Source organism: Epinephelus lanceolatus, chromosome 8 (genome assembly GCF_041903045.1).
Source record: "Epinephelus lanceolatus isolate andai-2023 chromosome 8, ASM4190304v1, whole genome shotgun sequence".
Lineage (NCBI taxonomy): Eukaryota > Metazoa > Chordata > Actinopteri > Perciformes > Serranidae > Epinephelus > Epinephelus lanceolatus.
In genome coordinates this window covers 33,445,146-33,465,439 of record NC_135741.1, presented here as the reverse complement: position 1 = coordinate 33,465,439, position 20,294 = coordinate 33,445,146, and the positions used below count along the sequence as shown (strand labels likewise).

Genomic DNA, 20,294 nt, shown 5'->3' with positions numbered 1-20,294 from the left:
GGGACTGTTCTTTATTCATTTTCTAAATCCTCCCCATACTACAAATATTTTTTAGTGTCTAGGGGAAAATGCACGACCCTCCCTCCACCATAAAGTAATTGTTAGATTTTAAAAACTTACTGTTTGATGTTTGAAAGTTAAAAATTGAAGATGAAATCGTGGATTTGACAAAAGCCTTGGTTCTTCACTCTTGTTGTGCACGCTGGTTTGATCGTGCAAACAGTTTACTTAAGGAAAATTCTAAAATGAAATGTAAAATAAAGTGATTTTGATGAAATATCGTTATTTTAAATTAGACTAGGTTATGTGTTTTTTTCTGACAAGCCTTCATCCCATATAATGTGTTCAAGGACTACTGGAAATTTGGAAAGCCAATAATAATTTCAGTTTTTACAGTTTCTGGCTATGATAAATGGTGTAATTTCGGCAGTAAAAACAAAAAACAAAAACAAAATACAACCATTGAAAGTTGTATGCACCTCTCTTAAACTAAAATTAAAAAAAAAAAAAAGTCCATCCCCAGTGCTTTAAAAAATATTTGACAAGCCTCCCCCTTTTTGCACCACAGCCTCCCCTCTCATAAGTAACAAACAGTCCCTAACTTGTGAAGAAATGATTATATATTTTTTCATGTAGAATAAATAGAAGTTTTTCTCTTGTGCTTTATGTAGCCTATCTATACAGTGTAACAGTGTATAGCTGTATATTTTTAAAAAAAAATATGGAAAGCAAATTGTGCCCATTTAGACTCTAAACAAGTTCTATGTCAAATCATCACAAAGTGGTGACTGGTACTTTTCCCAGTTTGTCTGGACAGTGATGGTCCAAGGACACAGTGTGGTCTGACTGCTGTGCCTGGCCTGAATAACTTGCATCAGGCAACAGCAGGGAAAAAAAAGGTCCTGGCTCCCTGTTGCCCTCTGGGAATGTGACCTTGCATCATTGTCTCCTCTGTTTAGTTGGTAAACTTACTTTGGAAATGTGGCATACTTTAGGTGCTTGTCTCCCAAAGATACATTTAAGTGGACCATACAGCAAAAAAAAAAAAAAAAAAAAAAAAGTTATTGCCTAACTTGTGTAACACAGTGTGATAGCGCCACCGTCTGGCTCATTGCACACAAATCATGGTTGTTCACAACGCTTTGCATGTGCCCAAACTCTGAAGTAATGCTTTTTAAGTTTGCAGTGATACAATATATTTATTTCACCTTACAAATCACTACATATGTGACCATGAACTCCACAGACCTTATGTAATTAGCATTGTTCAAGCAAACGAATGGACATTCAGCGTTTCATAGATATGCACAGTAAACTGCTATAAAACATAATGAATAGAAATCTGGCACATCTTGTCTAGGCCATTTGATGACATTTTTAGTGCTAAACAGGTCTGTCATGATTAGACCCTCTATCATGTTGTGCAGAACCCAGATCAGAGATATTAATTTTATTTCTCATATATCATTTTATCCACAAATTCTGACTGGACTATGTGAGTAAATGTTGAGTTTTTAGTGTAATCATCTGACATGTAGTATTACTGCTGGAATAAAAGTGTTATCTCCACTTATTAGTGCTTGACATGTACACCAAAAAGGGATGAACAGACACTGCTTACAACTTAAGATTAGTATTTCCATTTTCCTGAGTGTGAAAATCACATTACATTAAAACAATATAGATCATGTATCCTCAAAATAGCGATACAATCTCCAACATCCCTTACTGCGTTTTATACTATTGTCCAGTAGGCGGCGACAAAGATCAGCAAGTATTTCCAAGGGAAGTGCAGCTCTCCGCAGCAGTGACCAGTCATGCTTTTTATGTGGCTTCTCTTCATGTGAGTCTGCGGTGCTGAACAGACACATCACAAGTTCACAGTCATGGTCTGCAGCTTAGTTTCTATCCTCACAACAGCTACACATACAAACAGGACTCTAAGGTGTCCCTTCATACACTGTGTGCATGCTGAATGTGAAAGAGTAAAGTGTGAGTGACTGCACAGAGGAGCCAGGCTGATTCAACAGTGGATAAGAAATTGTTTATTTAACTTGAACATAATTACAAGGAAACGAAACAGTCTGCAACATTCTAGCTTCAGTGGTAACCGCTCTAAGTGAATCACACTCAACACAGTAGGTCATCTCAAACTGCTTTTTATTACATCTTAAATAACAGTACATTTTAATATAGTTTCTATCTTGCATCCAGCTTTCGGTTGTACACTGACTGACTTTAAAATTAAATACAAAAGGTGAAAAGGGAACAGTGGGGGTGCAGAGCTCTACAGTTATTTGATGGAGAAAGAGAGAAAAGGAAAGGGAATTTAATTAATTTTTAATATTTTTTATTTCATTTTATTTTTTGCCAACTCCAGGCCTAACGCACAATTACAGCACATTTTTTTTTGTACAGAATGTCGCAGAGAAAAAACAGAATGGAAAAAATGTCACTACTGCTAAAGAAAGAGCGTCTCTGTTTACAAGGAGAAGGGAACAACAGAAAATTCTGCCATTCAGATGCTGCAAGATTTTTTTTTTTTCATTTTTTATTAAAGGACAGAAAAAAACCTGTTATAAAATGTTTTTCTTTGTAAGTGGAATTTTGTTTGCTACAGAAGGAATGAAAATGTATTTGTTCCATTTGAGATCGTGTATGTTTAGGTGGATGAATGTACGTATGCATGTGTGTACAATTTAAACATTTACGTTACGTCTTAATTTGTGGAATCCCTCCCAAGTATGGACCAAGTAACCGTTTATGTTGCAGGGTTTGCTTCTCAAGTGCATAGCTTTGACATTTTAGTTGAATCATGTATGCACGGAGTAGCCAAAAACAAAAAGGAAAAAAAATAAACGAAATAAAAAAAAGGAAAAAGAAAAATAAAAGAAACGAAAAAAGGAAAATATAAATACCATTGTATTGATATATTCAACAGGTTATTTTCTCAAAGAAAAACATCAAAGGACTTAATTCCATATGCACCTTTTTAAGCAATTCTACAGCATGCGATTCTAAGAGATAACCCACCCATGGCAGACAACCAAAATCTTTTTTTTTTTTCGTTTTTAACTTAAAAAGTTTCAATATCATTATTTTCAAACATTGATTTATACAACATGTCATTCACAGAGTAGTAACTGCGTTTCCAAGCACGGAATGGGCACCTCTGTTAAAAGAGAAACGTCCGGATTGCAACCGGGCTAAAGTGGAGGTACTCCCTACCCGACCAAATCACATCACCGGTCCCAACCATGGGCAACAGAAACCAGGGAAAACAAAACTAAATTAAAGGAGAAAAAAAATGAATTTAAAAAAAAAAAAGGGGGGGGGGGAGGGGGGCAGGGTGGATTATGACCCGATGGGTTAATCTTCATTTAATTATTCTACACTGTCGCCAGACAAAAAGGTGTAAGAATGGTTAAAATGGTTTGTTTTTTTTTGTTGTTTTTCGTTTCAAAAACGAGCATTCATTATCATAAACAGCATGTGCTTGGTTAGTTAACTTTTTTTTCTTTAGACATTATTCTATATATGCAAAGTTTAATTTTTGTGCAAACAAAGATTTGTGGACTACACTGGAAAAAAGAAACAGTAAAAGTATCATGGGACTAAATATACAGAAGGGCCAGAAGTGGCTTGAGGACTCCCTGTTGAAGCTCAATTCTCTCGCTTTGTTCTCCAGTGGGATAAAGCTGGATTTTAAAATGACATGATCTGGAGGTTCTTCTAGGTCTCAACTTAAAAACATTCTCTAAAATGTGTAAAGACTAGGAAATAAAACAAAGCTTTGATCCTCATTTTAAACATTAACTGACAGTTCACTGATCTACTTCTCTTGAACAAAAAAAAAAAAAGAAAAAAAAGAATGAAAACAAAAACAGAAACAAAAATAAACATGGCCCAAAAGCTATTAAGAGTTAGATCACTGTCATGTAATAACCTTCACTCAGACCTGTGTATAATGAGGACGCAGGACACGTTTGCTTGGTGGCGGCGGCAGCGGTGGGGTGTTTGCATTTTCACTTACTACAATACCAGACCATGGTCATGGGAGGAATGCACAATTTTCCCCTCCGTTCCATTTTAAAACCACTAAATTCTTCAAGCTTTTTTTTTCTCTTTTTTTTTTGTAGCTGAATGAGTGACAGACAATTGTGCTCTTTTAAATGAGAAGGAGAGAGAGAGAGAATTTTTGCCCTTGATAGTTTTTTGGGGTGTTTGGAGTCAGTATCATGGTGTTTTTGAAAAGATTGGATATGCAATAAAATTGAACATTGTGATGTTGGAATGGTCTTCCACTCAACTTTGGAGTCCAGATGCCACCTGAGAACAAAAGAAAAACACATGATTAGATTCAGTGACCAGAAAACTGTAAAATCAATGCATCATGGGTTGATCATGTTTCTCCAAGTTTTATTAGCAGTTACAAATATTCACAAACTGCTCACATATTTATTTTACTCATGTTTAAATGTCTTACATGTTGCACCTTCATTCCCAACCCCCAGATGGCAGTAAACACAAACTCTAGCTGAGCTCCATGTAGCTGCTGCTGCTGTTTCTCAACCATTCATCAGACAACATTTCTCTCAGTTCATCATTTACCTTCAGACTCTAGTTCCAGATCTTGAGGAAGCTGTCCCAGGACCCTGTTGCCACTGCCATGCCGTCGTCGGTCACACCCAAGCAGCTCACCCGGTTATCGTGACCAGCCAGGACACCTGCAGAGACATCAGAGGCTGAGACACAGCAACACACCTGCTCTGTCTGATGGATACATGCTAGGTCAAACCTGAATAACCAGCAAACAGGGTCAGTGACACAACAAAGAGTTCATCATTACTACATCAGTGATGTCTGTGGAGATTCTTGAAAGGTGAAACAAGGGGGAAAGAGACGAGGTCAGACACCTGCCTGCCTGGTATGTTGTGCTTGTTTGCGTCAAACCACAAAGAGCAGCACATATTTCGGATGCCTCTCTTAGAGCTTTTAGACTTATTGAAAGCTAACACTGACCCAATAATTCTGATAATCAATATATCAACCCACCAATGGATCAAATAAGTGTGTATTTGAAATGGCCTGCTCAGATGTGGGCCTCCTCTGATCCCTAAGCCACTATGTAGTCAATAGCTGTAAAGTATTCATGCCTCCACAGGGGCTCTTCACTGCTGGAGCAGGTGACACTCGCTGCCTTCCCAGATGTATATGAATGCCTCCTATACTGTGGAAAAACCAAACAATAGATCTTATCCTGTTTAACCTCAAACAGGCCAATTATCAATATCAAACAGCTACAATCAAAACTGGACTCTAAAGAAGTTGCTTCCCGCTGCATAGTTTGTTAAAAGTAAAGAAGGTGTCTCTTGATCAGTGTGGGGGCCTCTTCTTGTCTATGGTAATGTGCACAACCCCTCTGGTACAGCAGCAGTGTCTGACCTGCTGCTCTTTGGTAAAGGGCAATGCAAGTGTTGCTTGTACCACGTGCATGGCACAATGTGTAGCTCAGGTCTGCTGTGAGGTCACATTTCAAGAAAATAACACAACAAGAATCACCTACAAGAAGTTTCTTCCTTTGTAAATAACTTCACTGTAACATTGGCAAAATGACAATACAGTTCATCTTTCATTTTTGTCCAAATTTGGTCTATAAAAGCACATATGCCTCCTAACGTGCTCCTGTATCTACATTAGTTGAAGATTTTTCCTACAACATACAGCTGAATTAGAAAAAGTAAGTTAAGTGCTTATAAAAAGTATTGGCTAACAGAAAGCAACCTGATTACATGTCTAAAATATCTGAGCCTTTCTGGTAAATATTAAGAGAGAAACCTCCAGCAGCTACACTATATATGGGCAGGTCCGAATTAGATTTGCAAATCACTTCATTTTTAACCTGATGCTTCTTTGCAAAACTGTTTCACCCCTGTCACGTTTCATGGGCAGGTCCCTTCACAAGCACAGCAGGTCTAATGTGTTTCCACTGACGTGTAATGTGACTTATGCAAAATACTGCATTCAGTGTGATACCCAAAAAGCTAACTTTTGTCTTATCATTCCACTAATTTTTCCTCCGCTGTCTTCCCTTTGTTCCAGAATTGCCTTCTGGCAATCACTAATCCAGATGTCATGTGAGTTTCTTCAACAAACATAAAGCTGTGACTTGTGAAGCAGAAACCAGGCGAGAGCTGATGTATGACAGTGTCTCCCATCACAGCCATGGACGCTCCTTCAGGGTGTCCACAAACCTCACGATGGCCAGACGTACACAGTGCCTTGAAAGATTTCTTGTATCCTTTCCCCGGCTGGTACTGCTCAGTCATCTTTTCATAACTATACTTGAAAATGTTATGTGGCCTTCATGATGTTGTTTCTACCAGAAAAATTGACTAACCAGCCGTGTAACCTTCCAGATACAGGGGCAGGCGCCATCGACCACATTTGTGCAAGGACTGTGTGGGCCAGACTTTCAAATATATATATTTAAACTTAGTTACACCTAATTTGCCCATCAATGTTTAATACTTTAATTAATGCTTGTTTAATATTATATTTTAATAATAACAGCAAAAATGAAACAAAATGGTAAAAGTGAGCTTTGAGTTTGTCTCCATCCTTGCTTGGAGATATCATAAATAACTGATCTCACATTTTCTGAATTCATTAATATTCTGTGGGCTTGCATGGGAAGCTTTGGTGGGCCGTAAGTGGCTCGCAGGCTGCCAGCTGACGATTACTTATCTATGGTCACATCATGACAAAGTCTTGGGAAAGGCCCTGCATAAAACACCAACTGTAGACTGGATTAAACTAACTCAAACACTTTTTTCCAATAATAGTTAAAACGAATCACAATAACGTTAATCTCACTTTTGTAAAAAAAAAAAAAAAAGATTAATGGATCTATGCATGTTAGATCTGTTGCAGTGGATTCATAATTGCTCTTTTGTATCAGTTTGACAGATATCAGAAATTAGGCCTTGGCCTGTCATGTTTTCCACCTCAGACGTGACTCAGGTGGAAAACATGACAAAAACTTGTCCGAGCTGATGTAATAATTTAACCATATTTCTGATGTGGCATCATGATGGAATTCTTGAGAATAAACTAATTAGTATGTTTTGTTTGTTTACTCTAAAACCTGCCTCACCCTGCAGTTCATACCCACACCTAGATGCTCTTACAGCTATCAATCTGTGAAGGTCAATACAGTGAGTTAGCCTGTGATAAACACCAGTAATTTACCTTGTGGTATATACACTTTCCCTCAACATGGTGCAGGTACTACTTCTTCAGTTAGTGATTTTCTTCTGGTCTAACTATGAACCTCGGAGAACAGTCCTCACTTCTGTTATTCAGCAAGATGTAAAGCTACAGTTTACACTTCAGGTTAGTGGTTTACTGTGGTTTCTGTTTGCCCAATATATAGAACTTTCCAAAACCAACTACATGACAGCCACACCCACTTCTGCAGCAACTGGCCAGGTGCGCAGAGATGTGAAAACAAGACGAGCCCAAAGAATGCTGCAGACTGTTTACCACATTCTTCACTTATAACTTCTTCCATGGTTTGTGTTAACTGCTGAACTGCACCCATCAGCTGAGAAAGGAGACTGTGGTGGTACTCAACAACAGCTGGGACAGATGTTCTCAATGTCTTCCCACACCTCTACTCCACATTGGACTGACACCGAACTCTGACATTTACTGCTGGTCATGGGCGGGTTATGAGACAATAGGCCCCTGGGCAAAGACATGCAAAAGGCCCCACCAACTCTCCTACATAGAAGCAAAACACGCACTTTGTGGTGATTTGCCTCTCTTCATTTTGTGTCTTTTTGAGTTTATTTTGTGTCTTTGTTGTTGTTTTGTTTCTGTTGGTAGTTTTAGTGTCTGAGTTCATTCGAGTGAAAGTTTGTAGGTGAAGGCCAGGGAGGCCACTGACACTTTGGGCCCTGAGGCCGCCCAATAGGCTTGTTCAGTAATCCATCCATGCTGTTGGTTATTCAGACGTCTGAAAGTGCTAACACTATAATGAAGCAGACCTGGAAATACTGACTTCACAAGATATTTTGGCATGCTGGCCTCCAGAATAATTACAGTAAACCAAACTTGGTGGTAGAAAACACACCATCAACTGCTCGTTCCTAAGAGTGTTACAGGATGAGATGGTTTCACCTGAGGAGCTGCTAACTCACCAAAAATATGTTTGGTGTCCAGTGTCTGTAAGACATGTTTTGAATGTGTACAGGTTTTGGCACTGAGAACACACTGTGCACAACATATTTATCCATCTCTGCTCTTTTGCCCTGTATGTTGCCTTACCTGCACGGTCGGCCTTCAAAGTGTCCCAGACATTGCAGTTGAAATCGTCATAGCCAGCCAGCAGTAGGCGGCCACTCTTGGAGAATGCCACGGAGGTGATACCACAGATGATGTTGTCATGTGAGTAAACCATCAGCTCTTGGTCAGCACGCAGGTCAAACAGCCGGCAGGTGGCGTCGTCTGAACCCGTGGCAAATGCGTTGCCATTGGGGAAGAACTACAACAAAAGGTCATGGGAGATATTTTAGTGTTGATACTTTTGTGCATTTAATTAAATTTTTCATATGTCTTTATTATCTACACCAAGGAGGTTATGTGTTTGTTTGTCAGCAGGAAAAACTACTGGCCTAATTTTCATTAAACTTGGTGGAAGGGTATAGCCTTGGGCCAAGGAAGTATCAAAAACAATTTGGAGCAGATCTGAATCATGGGGTGGATAAACAAATTATTTTTCATAATAATTTGCAAGATAGGGCATTTGGCCTTGTTGGAGGTCTGCACCTCTAGTTTAATGTTTGTGATCACACTTTTTTTTGTTGTCCTACAGTTGTGTATCAGTAACTTGCCACATCTTATTCTCTTCTATTGGTCCCTAAAAAGCATAAACATGTGGCACCAAATCATTTCAATTCTTATTTACAGAGTCCTTCTAAAGCATACATTATACTGCAGGAAGTTAACGCTTCTAATTAAATATATTCTACGAACTTGGTCTCAGCTGTGTAAAAACACGCTTAACACAGCTTTGAAAGAAAAACAACCAAATGCAATGTCATTGTAAGGGTCACGAACAATCTGCATCTTGACATGGAATTTAAAATTTGTGACCTGACCTGAACATGCCCTCAAGAACCCGAGATCTGCTTTCACAGAACTGACTTGGCCATGCCTTGAATGATTTGAGACTTAACACCCTGATGTGTTTAGTATGTAACATCTAAGAGAGAGTGCGCGTGTGTGTGCGCAGCCTTACGCAGATAGCGTTGATGTCCGACTCATGGCCAGTAAAGGTCTGTCGGCACATTCCTTCTCTGATGTCCCAGAGCTTGGCTGAGGCATCGCAGGCTCCAGACACAAACAGCCTGGTGTCGGGCGCCAGGGAGAGACTCATGACATCACCGGTGTGACCGGCAAATGTAGTTGTCTGCTGACCAGTCTCAATGTCCCACAGAGCACTGCAAAAAAGCAGGAACACTTTCAAAATACAGCTGCAATATACAAAATAACATCTCGAGCAATATGAAATTTTTAAGTGTCTTTCAATGAGGAATCTGATCGACCCACGATGTGATGCTGGATAGCTGTATGAAGTCTGTGTTGCCCATGCAGACCCAACACTTTGGGCTTCAGGTTGACTTAGTTTCAAACTGTAGCTCACCAGTTATAATAGTCAGTGCCGGCTGAGAATCTCGATATAATCTGGGGAACTGATATGGCTTTAATGTTTCCATAACTAAAACTAAATGTTGGAACACAGAATATGAACAAATATGACAGCCCTGCGACTAATACTTTATCGGAAATATATAATGCTCATTTTCTAATTGAATTGTGTTACATAGGTGTTAAGCTAAACTCTATGTTGTTTTTTAAGGTTGTAATCTGTGGAGGTCTTGTATTGGTTTGCATTGGGTGCAGTATCACAACTCACCAGGTGGTGTCTCCAGAGCTGGTGACAATCTGGTTGTCATCCAGGAAGCGACAGCAGGACAGGTAACCTGACAGCAATCAAACACACTGATTGAAAATCTCATCCATGATGGACTGTCTTTACTTTACTATTAAGAAGCAGAGGTTTCTTTTCCTTACTGTCCGCACACAGGAAGAATATCTAATCCAAATTATCATCATCCCCTCAAAGAATGCTGTGTGTGCTGGGCGTGGAGGAGATGAATTGACTAATTCACTCCCAGAAACAGAAAAGAAGCTGTAGGGTATCTCCCAGTTCATGACTTGCTTCCATAATTCATCCTTTACGAGCTGGTAGAGTGTACATACCCCTCCCTATAGCGAGGGAACTAGAACTAAAATGCTGACACACTTCCTGCATCATGTGACACTGATCAGATGAATGCTCCTTGCCTAAGAGCTCAACACTTTCATTAGTCTGAGCTGGAATACGGCTCGACCAGCTCCTGTTTTTGTGGAGAAAGACACAACATGTGACTGGTATCTCTCAGATACGAAAATAATTAGGCTTACACCAGTTCATGAGGTTGTTGGACATCGATAACAGAATGGCTTTGGGTATTGGGTGTGATCTGTTCTTCTCACAAAGGAAGAGACAAATTGAAACTTGAGTGTGCGAAGCAAACTGTTTCCAAAATGCAGAGACTGAGTGCTCCGTCATGATAACATTGTGATAACATAACATTTTGTACCTCTCGTCCTTTTGTATAAAGCTGTGGATACTGGCTGGGTGAACACGACCCTGCTGAGTTTTATTTATGATGTTTTAAAATTTCCAGTTACTTCTCACTGCCATTTGGTTGAGCTTATGTGTGCAGATCTTAAAGTAGATTTAATATTAATTCATTAAAATCCAAAATTTCTTCTCTATAGCATTAGTGCTAAGCATAGAAAATTCAGTGTTCCTGAAGGTTCACAAAGACAACTTTTATTGTCCCATAGCCTCCAGAACCTTTCCCAGCTGCAGTCGCATAGTTATTCTTCCTCACCGTTCTGTACAAAAGGCACGATTACGAAATGGTGGGACAGAGATGTCTCGCCTTTAAGCTGGCAGCATAGATAGTAACGGCACCAAATCTACATCTGTGTGAAAGGAACAATTGGCAGGACAGCACAGGTATTGACATTTTGAAAACATGTTATGTGTGAGACCCACCACCCGGATTTAAAAAGCAGCTAGCTGCAGTTAGCAGATAAATCAAAGATAAAGAACTGCAACTGAAAATGTTTGCAATGAGGTCCAGGGCTCCTTACCCTCAGAGCAGAGGGCAAGATCAACCGCCATATAATAGGGATGATTGTTATTGCCATGTTATGCCACTGTTATTGCTAATAAAGCATTGCCAGGGCTTATTTTATGTCACGCTAGGATGAAACTGTTATATGTCACGCCAATCACGCCTCTTTTGCTCCCGGAAAGCCTGCCTGCTATCTAAAATCACACACTGCGGTGGCATTATGTCTGCCTTGTTTGGCTCTGTATAAGCAAAGCTGGCATAATGGAGGGTCTTTGTTGTGGCCCTACTGCGGGATCTCTGTGTAAGAAGGGCTAGTGAGTAACACTACAAATAGGATCTACTGTCAGATAAATCTGACCTTCAAAAAGTCCTGGGGTTGATGGGTAAATGCTAATGGATGTGTCCAGCCTACCTGTGTGTCCGGCCAGCTCACGGCTGACACGCACGTTTCCCTCACGGGTCTTCAGGTTGTAGATGGAGCAGATGTTGTCCAGACCTCCACAGGCAACGTAGTTCCCAGAAGGGGCATAGGCGCACGTCATCACCCAGGAGGAGCGCAACGGGATGGCATGGACCTGGAAGAGAGGAGGAAGATTTAATATTAGATAGTATGCAGTGACAGATGGGAGAGAGAGGGGAGGGCATGTGACAAAGTCTGTCCGCAATATTAACTTAACCTTTCAAGGGCACAATACCCGCTATAAATAGCATCACTTGGCACCCTCAAACACTTGTGAATTATTTTATAATGAACTCAGCACTTTGTCAATCTAAATGAAACTACCTACTAAAGATGGGGGAGTAATGATTATTAGTGACTTTAGCTTTGGTGAAAAGATAAGAAAACATTTAGACATTTAGACTTAACCATACACATTTTTTTTTCCAGTTTTTGATTTTGACTGGTGTGAAACACATGTGACATCCAATGAATGGTTCAGATTGATTTTAAGATTAAATGCCTGAAATGCTTTTCCAAACTGTACACACTAAAATGCATATGCACACAATGATGAGTGCTGAGTAAGTGGCATGCTAATTTTTTCCCCCTAGAAGTGTAAGAAAACACACAGCACTGAGACTGTTTCAGTACCTTGTTTGTGGTGTAGCTGTCCCAGATAATGAGTTTGCCGTCCTGGGAGGCGCTGACCAAAAGCCTGATGAACAGAAAGACAAGACAGCTCAAACTATGGAACAATTCAAAATGACCAGTCCATTGCCCATTTTGAATAGGTAGTTAATCACATATAAAAAAAATGGCATCTCTCATCATATTTAATCTGATAATTTAACAAAAACTGCAAAGGCCACAACAGTGAATAATAAACTTGGATTGACTAATTGATGAGCGCCATGCTTGATGGAGTTTAAACGCTGAAATAAAGTTTGTTAGTGAATATAAAAGCACCTGTGTATCACATAAAAATGTCCCAGCCTGATTTTAAAGTTGCTGCTTTTCAACATCACAGTATTTCACAGAATGATTGGTGTTAATCCTTGGATTGATCCAGAGAGGTGATTCATTTCTGTGCAATTCTAATATACCATAAGTACTTTAAGAGCATTTATTTACATTCAATATTTCATGTGCCTTAAAAAAACAATCTGCAGAGTCTGTGTCATAAGCACAGTTATTCTAAGAGGAATTGTTACAAACCCTGTTTTGCATTCTAGAGACAGCTCTCAGGTGCCTCTGTGGCTGTGCTCTGCTATCTGGGTGAATCCAACAAGAGTAACCACAGTGACGGTCCCAATACACACAGGAACAGGAAAAGGAGTGAACACACCAAGGCCTGCTGGGACTATGCAAATCTTAACTACCAGGCTGACGGGAACGCGCTCAGATGTGCACACTCCAGCAGATAATAAGCCAGGGACACAGAGGTCTGTGCTGGGAATTTCAGTCTAAAACAAAATGAAGCATGAACTTCCCAGCATTAAAATTAGCACATTAAACTAAAATAATAAAAGATGATGTCAGAAACAGGAAAGTGTAGGGACTTCAGGTAGGGCCCCACATTAACTTCTGCTGCAATGCTTGTGAGTGTGCGTGTGTGTGTGTGCGTGTGTGTGTGTGTGTGTGTGTGTGTGTGTGTGTGTGTGTGTGTTGTGTGACAGCTGGGAGATGATGATGCAATGTGTTAAGGTGCTCACTTGCTAGCCAAAATAGAGCTCTGGCAACATGTCTGGTAATAGTCTCCCAATGTTTGAAAAGTTCTGATTTTGAGTTCACAATCAGGTCTGTTTGAGCAACTGTGATGCTGTTGAGTGACATACACAAGTAGAGGAGTTTGTGTTTGGCTCTAGGTCTGTTCAACTTAAGTGAATAGCAGGAGAAAAAGAGGATGAGATTTTACAATTTCTTCTTACGTTTTACATTCTTGTTCTGAACTTCAGCTGATATAAAGCGCTTCTATGCGAAATCACATTAAGGTTTTTAAGAGTACAACTTCAGATGCTTAAGTCCATGATGGGTTATGGCTTATGTGAAAAACAATAATTAACAGACTAATGTCAATGCTTGGTGCCATTTTGTTGAAGCTTATAACACTCTTAAAATTTCTGTCTATTAAATCTAATGCAGACATTGTATTGTAAGTGTGCTGTAATGATTATATTAAGGCTGTACAATGTAGGTTTTTTTTTTAAAGATGTCAACCTGGGTGATAAACACATTGCAATACCGTACTCTGAATATAGTAACAACATATTAAATTACATTCTGTCTGTAGGCACTGTTGTGTCCGATACATGCCATGATAACTCTGGCCAATCAGGCAGATCCCTCGCTGTTAAGAATCTAAACGCATGTGAGTGAGGTTTATTAGACAAGTGCTGCTATACTACTCTGCATAGATGAAAGGGGAAAGTGTGACAAGGTGAGTGAGAGACAACGCGGCACAAGGACAGGTACTGTGCGAGTCTGAGTCAAGAACCAAATACACTTTAATATCCGTTTATTACAAGGAATATTGTAATTGCGATATTTAACGACATTAAAGCGTGTTTTCCTCAAGTGATGCACCCCTAGATTATAATAAAATGGGCAAATATGTAATAAAGAAATTAACATCGATTTGAAAGCCCTTTACTTGAGAAACATAAGGCAACTGTAACAAGGGCAGTATTATATCAGCAAGGCCATGAAAATAACAACAAAAAAAAAACAAAAAAACTTTCGAGTCAACTGTGGTTATGAAGAAATCTTTTCATGTGGGACATGAGTTATGACTGATTCCATGAGGATTAAGGTTATCTAGTTCAATCTTTATCATTCAAGCTCCCTCTATTGACGCCAATACCAAGTGCTACTGTAAAAAAAAGAAAGAAAGAAAGAAAGAAAGAAAAAGAAACACCCTTCTTTCCTACTGCCTTATGGACTACAATATCAGATTTCTCACATGCATTAGAATAAAACTGGGAAGGGAAAAAACAGCTATTTCCATTGATGGATCAGGGCAGTGACATGGCTACAGTTTAAGTTGGACGCTCACATAAAGCACTCACATAAAAGTTGTTTGCACCCACAAGATCATTAGCATCAACAGTGAATTTGGGCTACAACTTTTTTTCTTAATTAAAATACTACATCTAAAAAGCTTCGCCTCTTAGAGGATAAAGATTTTTGTTGTTTTTGGATCTTCAGAGCACTACACGCTGAACATTTAACTCGATATATTATTAGCTAACGAGAGGAAGTGGAACCAACTGATGGTTTTCTTTCTCAAACTGCTGGCAACCCACTACAGACTGAATACAAGTAGTGTCTCCATGGGGCTAAAAATAGCAGACTTAGCCTAGACTATGGGTCAAAACATCTTCATGTGACCTTCTTTCTGGGTGGCTGAATCTCAGCAGGTAGTCTAATAAATACCCCAACTCCTCTGGGAGGTAAAACATTAACAGATGAAACAAACAAACAGGAAGAGCTGACAGTGGATAAAAACAGTGGTTGACTTTTTCTTAGGTATACGACTGGAAAGATGATGAGGTGACATAGCAGTTTGCAATGGTCTCTCTGTGGACCGAAGCACACCAGCACCACAGTGATTAACTTGTTGGTTGCTGAGGTGAGAGGAGTGTGCAACTCTGGGGAAAAGGCTTTATATGTGAACAGAGGAGTGTTGCTTCATCTGCTTTGGCTATCTAGCCTCAACACGGCTCTAACAAAGGCTGACTCCATTTTGAGTATTTTCCCTACCCACATACCCCACCCCCAATGCACACAAACACAGCACACATAGACACACAGCACAGTAAAGATAGTGTGTCTGATTCATGCCCAATTTGTATTCAACAAAAAATGTATTACTTATTGTGCATTTGTAGAAATATCTCACTGTTGAATTGTTAGTAAACTGAGTACTTGTTAACCTGATAGATTGCTCGGGACAGATGTAACAAAAAAGAACTGCTTTTGGATGCAGGAGTGAGCTATTGTGGAATGTCATGATTTAACAAGGACCCTCAGGAAAAGTAACCAGCACAAAGACAGTCAAGCTTGCCTTTATATCCACTTCCTGCATTTAGGCGAGGGGGCGGGGCTGATGGGATGAAATATTTAGTTAATGGACAGAATGAAGTTGAATGAGATTACCTTGAGTCAGTGCCCCAGTGCATGGCATAGATTTTAGCCAGATGCCCCCTCAGTGTCCGTCTAGTGCGCATCTGAATTCGGCCAACAGGGTCGATGTTAGCTGTGATCTAAACGGGATTAGGATGGGAGAAAAAGTTACGCTCAGACTGTCATCTATTTTTGTGCTGTTTGAACTCAAACTTCAAGTAGTGTGGTATAGTGAGGTGGCATTTCTATTGGTTACAACATTAAAGGCACAATTAAAGATATAACAAACAAAACCATGACAAGAATGCAGTTTTCAAATCATGCACTCAGTATAAACACCACCCAAAGCCAAACAAGAAAGCTGATTTTAGTATAGTTGGTAATATATTTGATCAAAATTAACTAACTAAACAATGGTGAGTTAAGATTATGGTAGGAACATATTACTCACCTGAGACAGGGTAGCATCCGCACACGCTTTCCTGGCATCCTGAAACACAACAACTCAGTCAAATCTATTTCAGCCCACAAAGTCTTCACAACTGGTGAATAAATAAGTTCTGTGTTGCAAAGTGAATCATTTTTGGTATAAACCAAATTGTGTTTATAGCACAAAGTTTACTGAAAGAGTAAAGCTTCAGTACTAGTAATCAAAATGATCTTGTCTCTGTCACAAAATGATATCATATTGTAATTCAAAAGCCAGTGGGCTCTGGGGCTCCTTGACTACTAAATCAATGTACTATGTCAAAATGAAATCATAAATGTATAATTGTGTGATCTCAGCTTTACTGCATTGTGGCAATGACCATAACCATTTAAAATGACATAAAAGAAAGATGGATTCTCATTAGGTTGCATATCACTACAATGATGGGAACCCTGTATGGGCTTTTGCAGACGGCTTAGTGTCACACCATTCATCTGTGATATACAGTACAGTGGCTCATAATGGAATATTGTCATCCCACTAGTCTTTGGTGGCTGCTACACAGCGTCTTAAGGAATGATTTCAGTGAATTTTAACATTTGAGCCAATGACAACATGCATTAACATACTATCATGTACTTATATAATGTCATTGGGTATAAAACCTGTGAACACTTCTCTATCTCCCAACACTTAACCATGACAGACCTGCATTTTGAAGTACGAAACACCTTTTAATCTAGCAGGTCAACTCTGAATGGCTGAAGTAGCTTCATTTGTGCTGTATCCTTACAATGTCAATATTAATGAAGCATCATCAAAATAAGAAGCTTCTCAGTGAAAAATCTGTTTTCATCAACACCAGTTTGAAATATCAGTCTCAAGCACAAACCTTAATTGACAAAATGTCGATCTTCACAACCAGAACAAAATAAAACTTAAAAAACAAACAAAGCAGGCAGACTTGAGGATGTTGAAGGACTTACTCTGATCTGGTTCTTGAGCTGCTCAGCCTCCTGGCGTAGCTGATCCAGTTCACTCATTTTCCTCTGCTAATGGTGTGCTTCGCTCCGCCGCCTAGACTCTTGCTGATCTGGAGGAGACAAGAAACGAGAGGCTCAACATACATACTACATACTGCTCTTTTCATGTTGGTGGTAATCAGGGTTGCAAATGAACTCTTTTGTATCCACCAGTCACCCAATATTTTACCAATGTTTTTCTGGCTGCTGAGTAAGGCAAATCTTGCAGCCACTTGCATATTTTACCAGCATTTGGCTGTTGGCTGGTGCTAATTTCCAACCTGGTAATACACAAAATTTACAGTTAGGTAACTTGTACTCATGACTTTTTTACTCTGAATACTAGTGCACCAAATTACATTAAAGACATGATGTGCTTCACCGTCTGTGATTGATTGATGGACATGATAACTTCAACAAAATGCAGCTGAGGATCACATAGTCTCTTAAATCCAATCTGCAAGGCCCAGACAAAGTCGCAGGGAATCACAACAGCCCAACACTTTCTAGACAGCTCGAGACTTGTCCTTGCCAGCTTGAAACTGTTACCTAGCAACAAGCACTAAGCAGCTACTTTAGGCTTAAGATAACAATTTTGAGGATGATGTTGAATTTGTTCTCTCTCCCCTCACAAACAATAGCAAACCCCCGGGCAAAGATTTGGCCACACTGAGCAGCTGATAACCATTCCTCAACAGCCACGGCAAAAATAAATATTTAAAAAAATGTTTAAAAAATTCCACTCAGCCATAAAGAAGCAAACATACCCCTGGACTGTCAAAAGAAGGATTAAGAGTCCAGATATCAAGAAAGCAGAGAGGCAGACCAAGAGACCAGCTTGGGTTTTGCTGCACTACTGGAACCCGATGGAGCTCAGATGATGGGCCAGGTTTGACGAAGCTGTCAATGCTCTGGCCTCTGGACTCTAAACTCTCCTCCAATGTCATCCCTGTAATCCTGGGACACAGTTGATTCAGCTCCTCCAGCCAAATCCGGTTAAGACAAAACCTGCTGATGATCCTAAAAGCAGTGGCTATCCCGCTGACCCCAATCCTCTGGTTGACGCTCTTAGCACCGACACTTTCACTCTCCATAAAAAGACGACAAATTCTACTAAAAAGAAAAATACAATTGCCACAATTATGAAATCTGGCTTACAGTCTTGAAAGGCATGACACTGATGGAAGACAGTGTAAGTGGGACCATTGTTACTATTTTAAGTGCCTGGAAAAGTCAGCAGACAAAAATTTCCTAAACAGCTGTCCACTGAAACAGTTAACTCCAGGATGATTTGAAAAATGACGATGGATGACTCCATCCAGTGAGGAAAATTAAGGAATGGTTTTCCTTTGGCGCTCTCTCCTCTCACTCATTTCAAGGACCAGTTACGAACACAATTTTATGAAACTTAACTTCCTTCTAGGAAACACTACGTGACATCACTGCCCATGTGTCAAACAAAAGCGAACTACAGTACCATTTATACTGCACACACACCTTACCTCCCTGTTTCTCTGGGTTTCAATATAGGTCCTTTGTCCTGGGGAGTGTTGAGACCTTCTGAATGAACACCTTATCCTTCAAGCGCCTCACATCTCAGTCGCTACCTGTCACCTGATTGGCCAGCGCTGCTAAATGGGTCTGCGTCCAGGCAAGGCGCTTTAACCCTTAATCTTGGTTGATAAAAACATCTCACGGTAATATCATGGGCTAATTCTTCTCTTCTCTGTAACAGTCCACATACTGTGTAAGAGAAAATGTAACCCACCAGTGGCCTTTTCAACAAAAGCTATCAGCTGGTCAACATATTTCGGAACCTGAAAACATTTCAAAGTGTAACACCTGGACATCTGTAAAAGGTGTAATGCACCATGTATATCTTCTACTGGTTGATGAAGTCTACGTTAGGATGATTCATATACACCGCAGTGCATGAATAACACAACGACCAAAGTTCTACTGCTAATAAATCTTCCTTCACTTCAATTTGTTACACACAGCTAAAATAACCGTGCCTCCGAAGCCTTGTGTTACAATCTAACAAGTTTGTTTCAATTTTCTGTATTTCTGTCTAATTCACTGTTAATTGTAAAATGTCACTGAAAGGCATTAAATGCACACTGCTGCCATGGTGGTGGTGGTGAGGGGTTTTTGCCAGAAATAGCACTTGAAATTCAGGCACTGCTGTTGAATTTTTGTTTCAGGACACCTTAGTAACTATATCTTATACTGTCAGTCCAGAGGTATTAATTATAAACACACTGTTGTCCTTCTGATACGTTCGCCAAGCCCTGCAGAGCAACAATGCAAAGGGCACCAGATCCTGCTCCTATAAACATACTTGCTCCTGAGGTAGTGTTTTCCCATGGCCCAGGAACTATGGGGGTGGAGTCTGCGGCGCAAAATGTTACTTGCTGGTGGTCACACAAACCTTGAAGCTGCTATGACATGTGAACAGCATCCATTCCGTCTGCAAGCAAGCACTGGTTGTCCTGGCTTTAAATAATATTATGGCAGAGGGCACAACTGGAATACCCTTTGCGGTCCATGGTGGCCGAGTAAGATGTTTATTGAAGCGTTTGGGTAATCCTGGTCAGTTTGTCTGAAAACCATATGATCACATCATATTCGACTGGGTATTGGTTCAGGTGGTGCTCATTAACAGATAACATCACATAATCCGTACCAGTAATAGAACAGACATATTACGATGCAAACAAAAGTCATTTGTTTGCAAAAACTCTGCATCTGGAACTGCGAGAAATCTACAATCCTTCTTCACCAGAAGCTTGGTATGTAACACCCTGCCAGGCCTGTAGTCTTGACTTCTTTCTTGTTTTAAGGGGCTTTTTGTCTTCATTTTTGGCTTGAATAAGAAAAACACATGCTCAGTTGGGCTGAGGTCAGGTGATCGATGCAGTCTGTCAGAAACATTCCACTACTAGCTCCTTAAAAAAAACCTCTCCAAAAATTGCTTTATATGAATGAATAACAAATATTTATCTTTTATTCACTGGTCT

At 39.8% G+C, this 20,294-nt stretch overlaps 1 protein-coding gene across 1 annotated transcript in view; it reads right to left on the bottom strand.

Annotated features, from left to right (window-relative positions):
* Positions 1-3,335: 3,335 nt before the first annotated feature.
* The window catches only part of gnb1a (guanine nucleotide binding protein (G protein), beta polypeptide 1a), a 41,700-nt gene continuing 24,741 nt past the window's right edge, over positions 3,336-20,294 (bottom strand). The window contains exons 2-11 of the mRNA XM_033629071.2: positions 17,239-17,345; positions 16,274-16,312; positions 15,856-15,962; positions 12,352-12,415; positions 11,671-11,833; positions 9,983-10,049; positions 9,305-9,506; positions 8,332-8,548; positions 4,612-4,727; positions 3,336-4,329 (exon numbers count right to left, since the gene is read on the bottom strand). Of these exons, the coding sequence (XP_033484962.1) occupies positions 4,621-4,727; positions 8,332-8,548; positions 9,305-9,506; positions 9,983-10,049; positions 11,671-11,833; positions 12,352-12,415; positions 15,856-15,962; positions 16,274-16,312; positions 17,239-17,295 (1,023 nt within the window). The 5' untranslated portion in view covers positions 17,296-17,345 and the 3' untranslated portion in view covers positions 3,336-4,329; positions 4,612-4,620. The remainder of the gene's footprint in view (positions 4,330-4,611; positions 4,728-8,331; positions 8,549-9,304; positions 9,507-9,982; positions 10,050-11,670; positions 11,834-12,351; positions 12,416-15,855; positions 15,963-16,273; positions 16,313-17,238; positions 17,346-20,294) is intronic.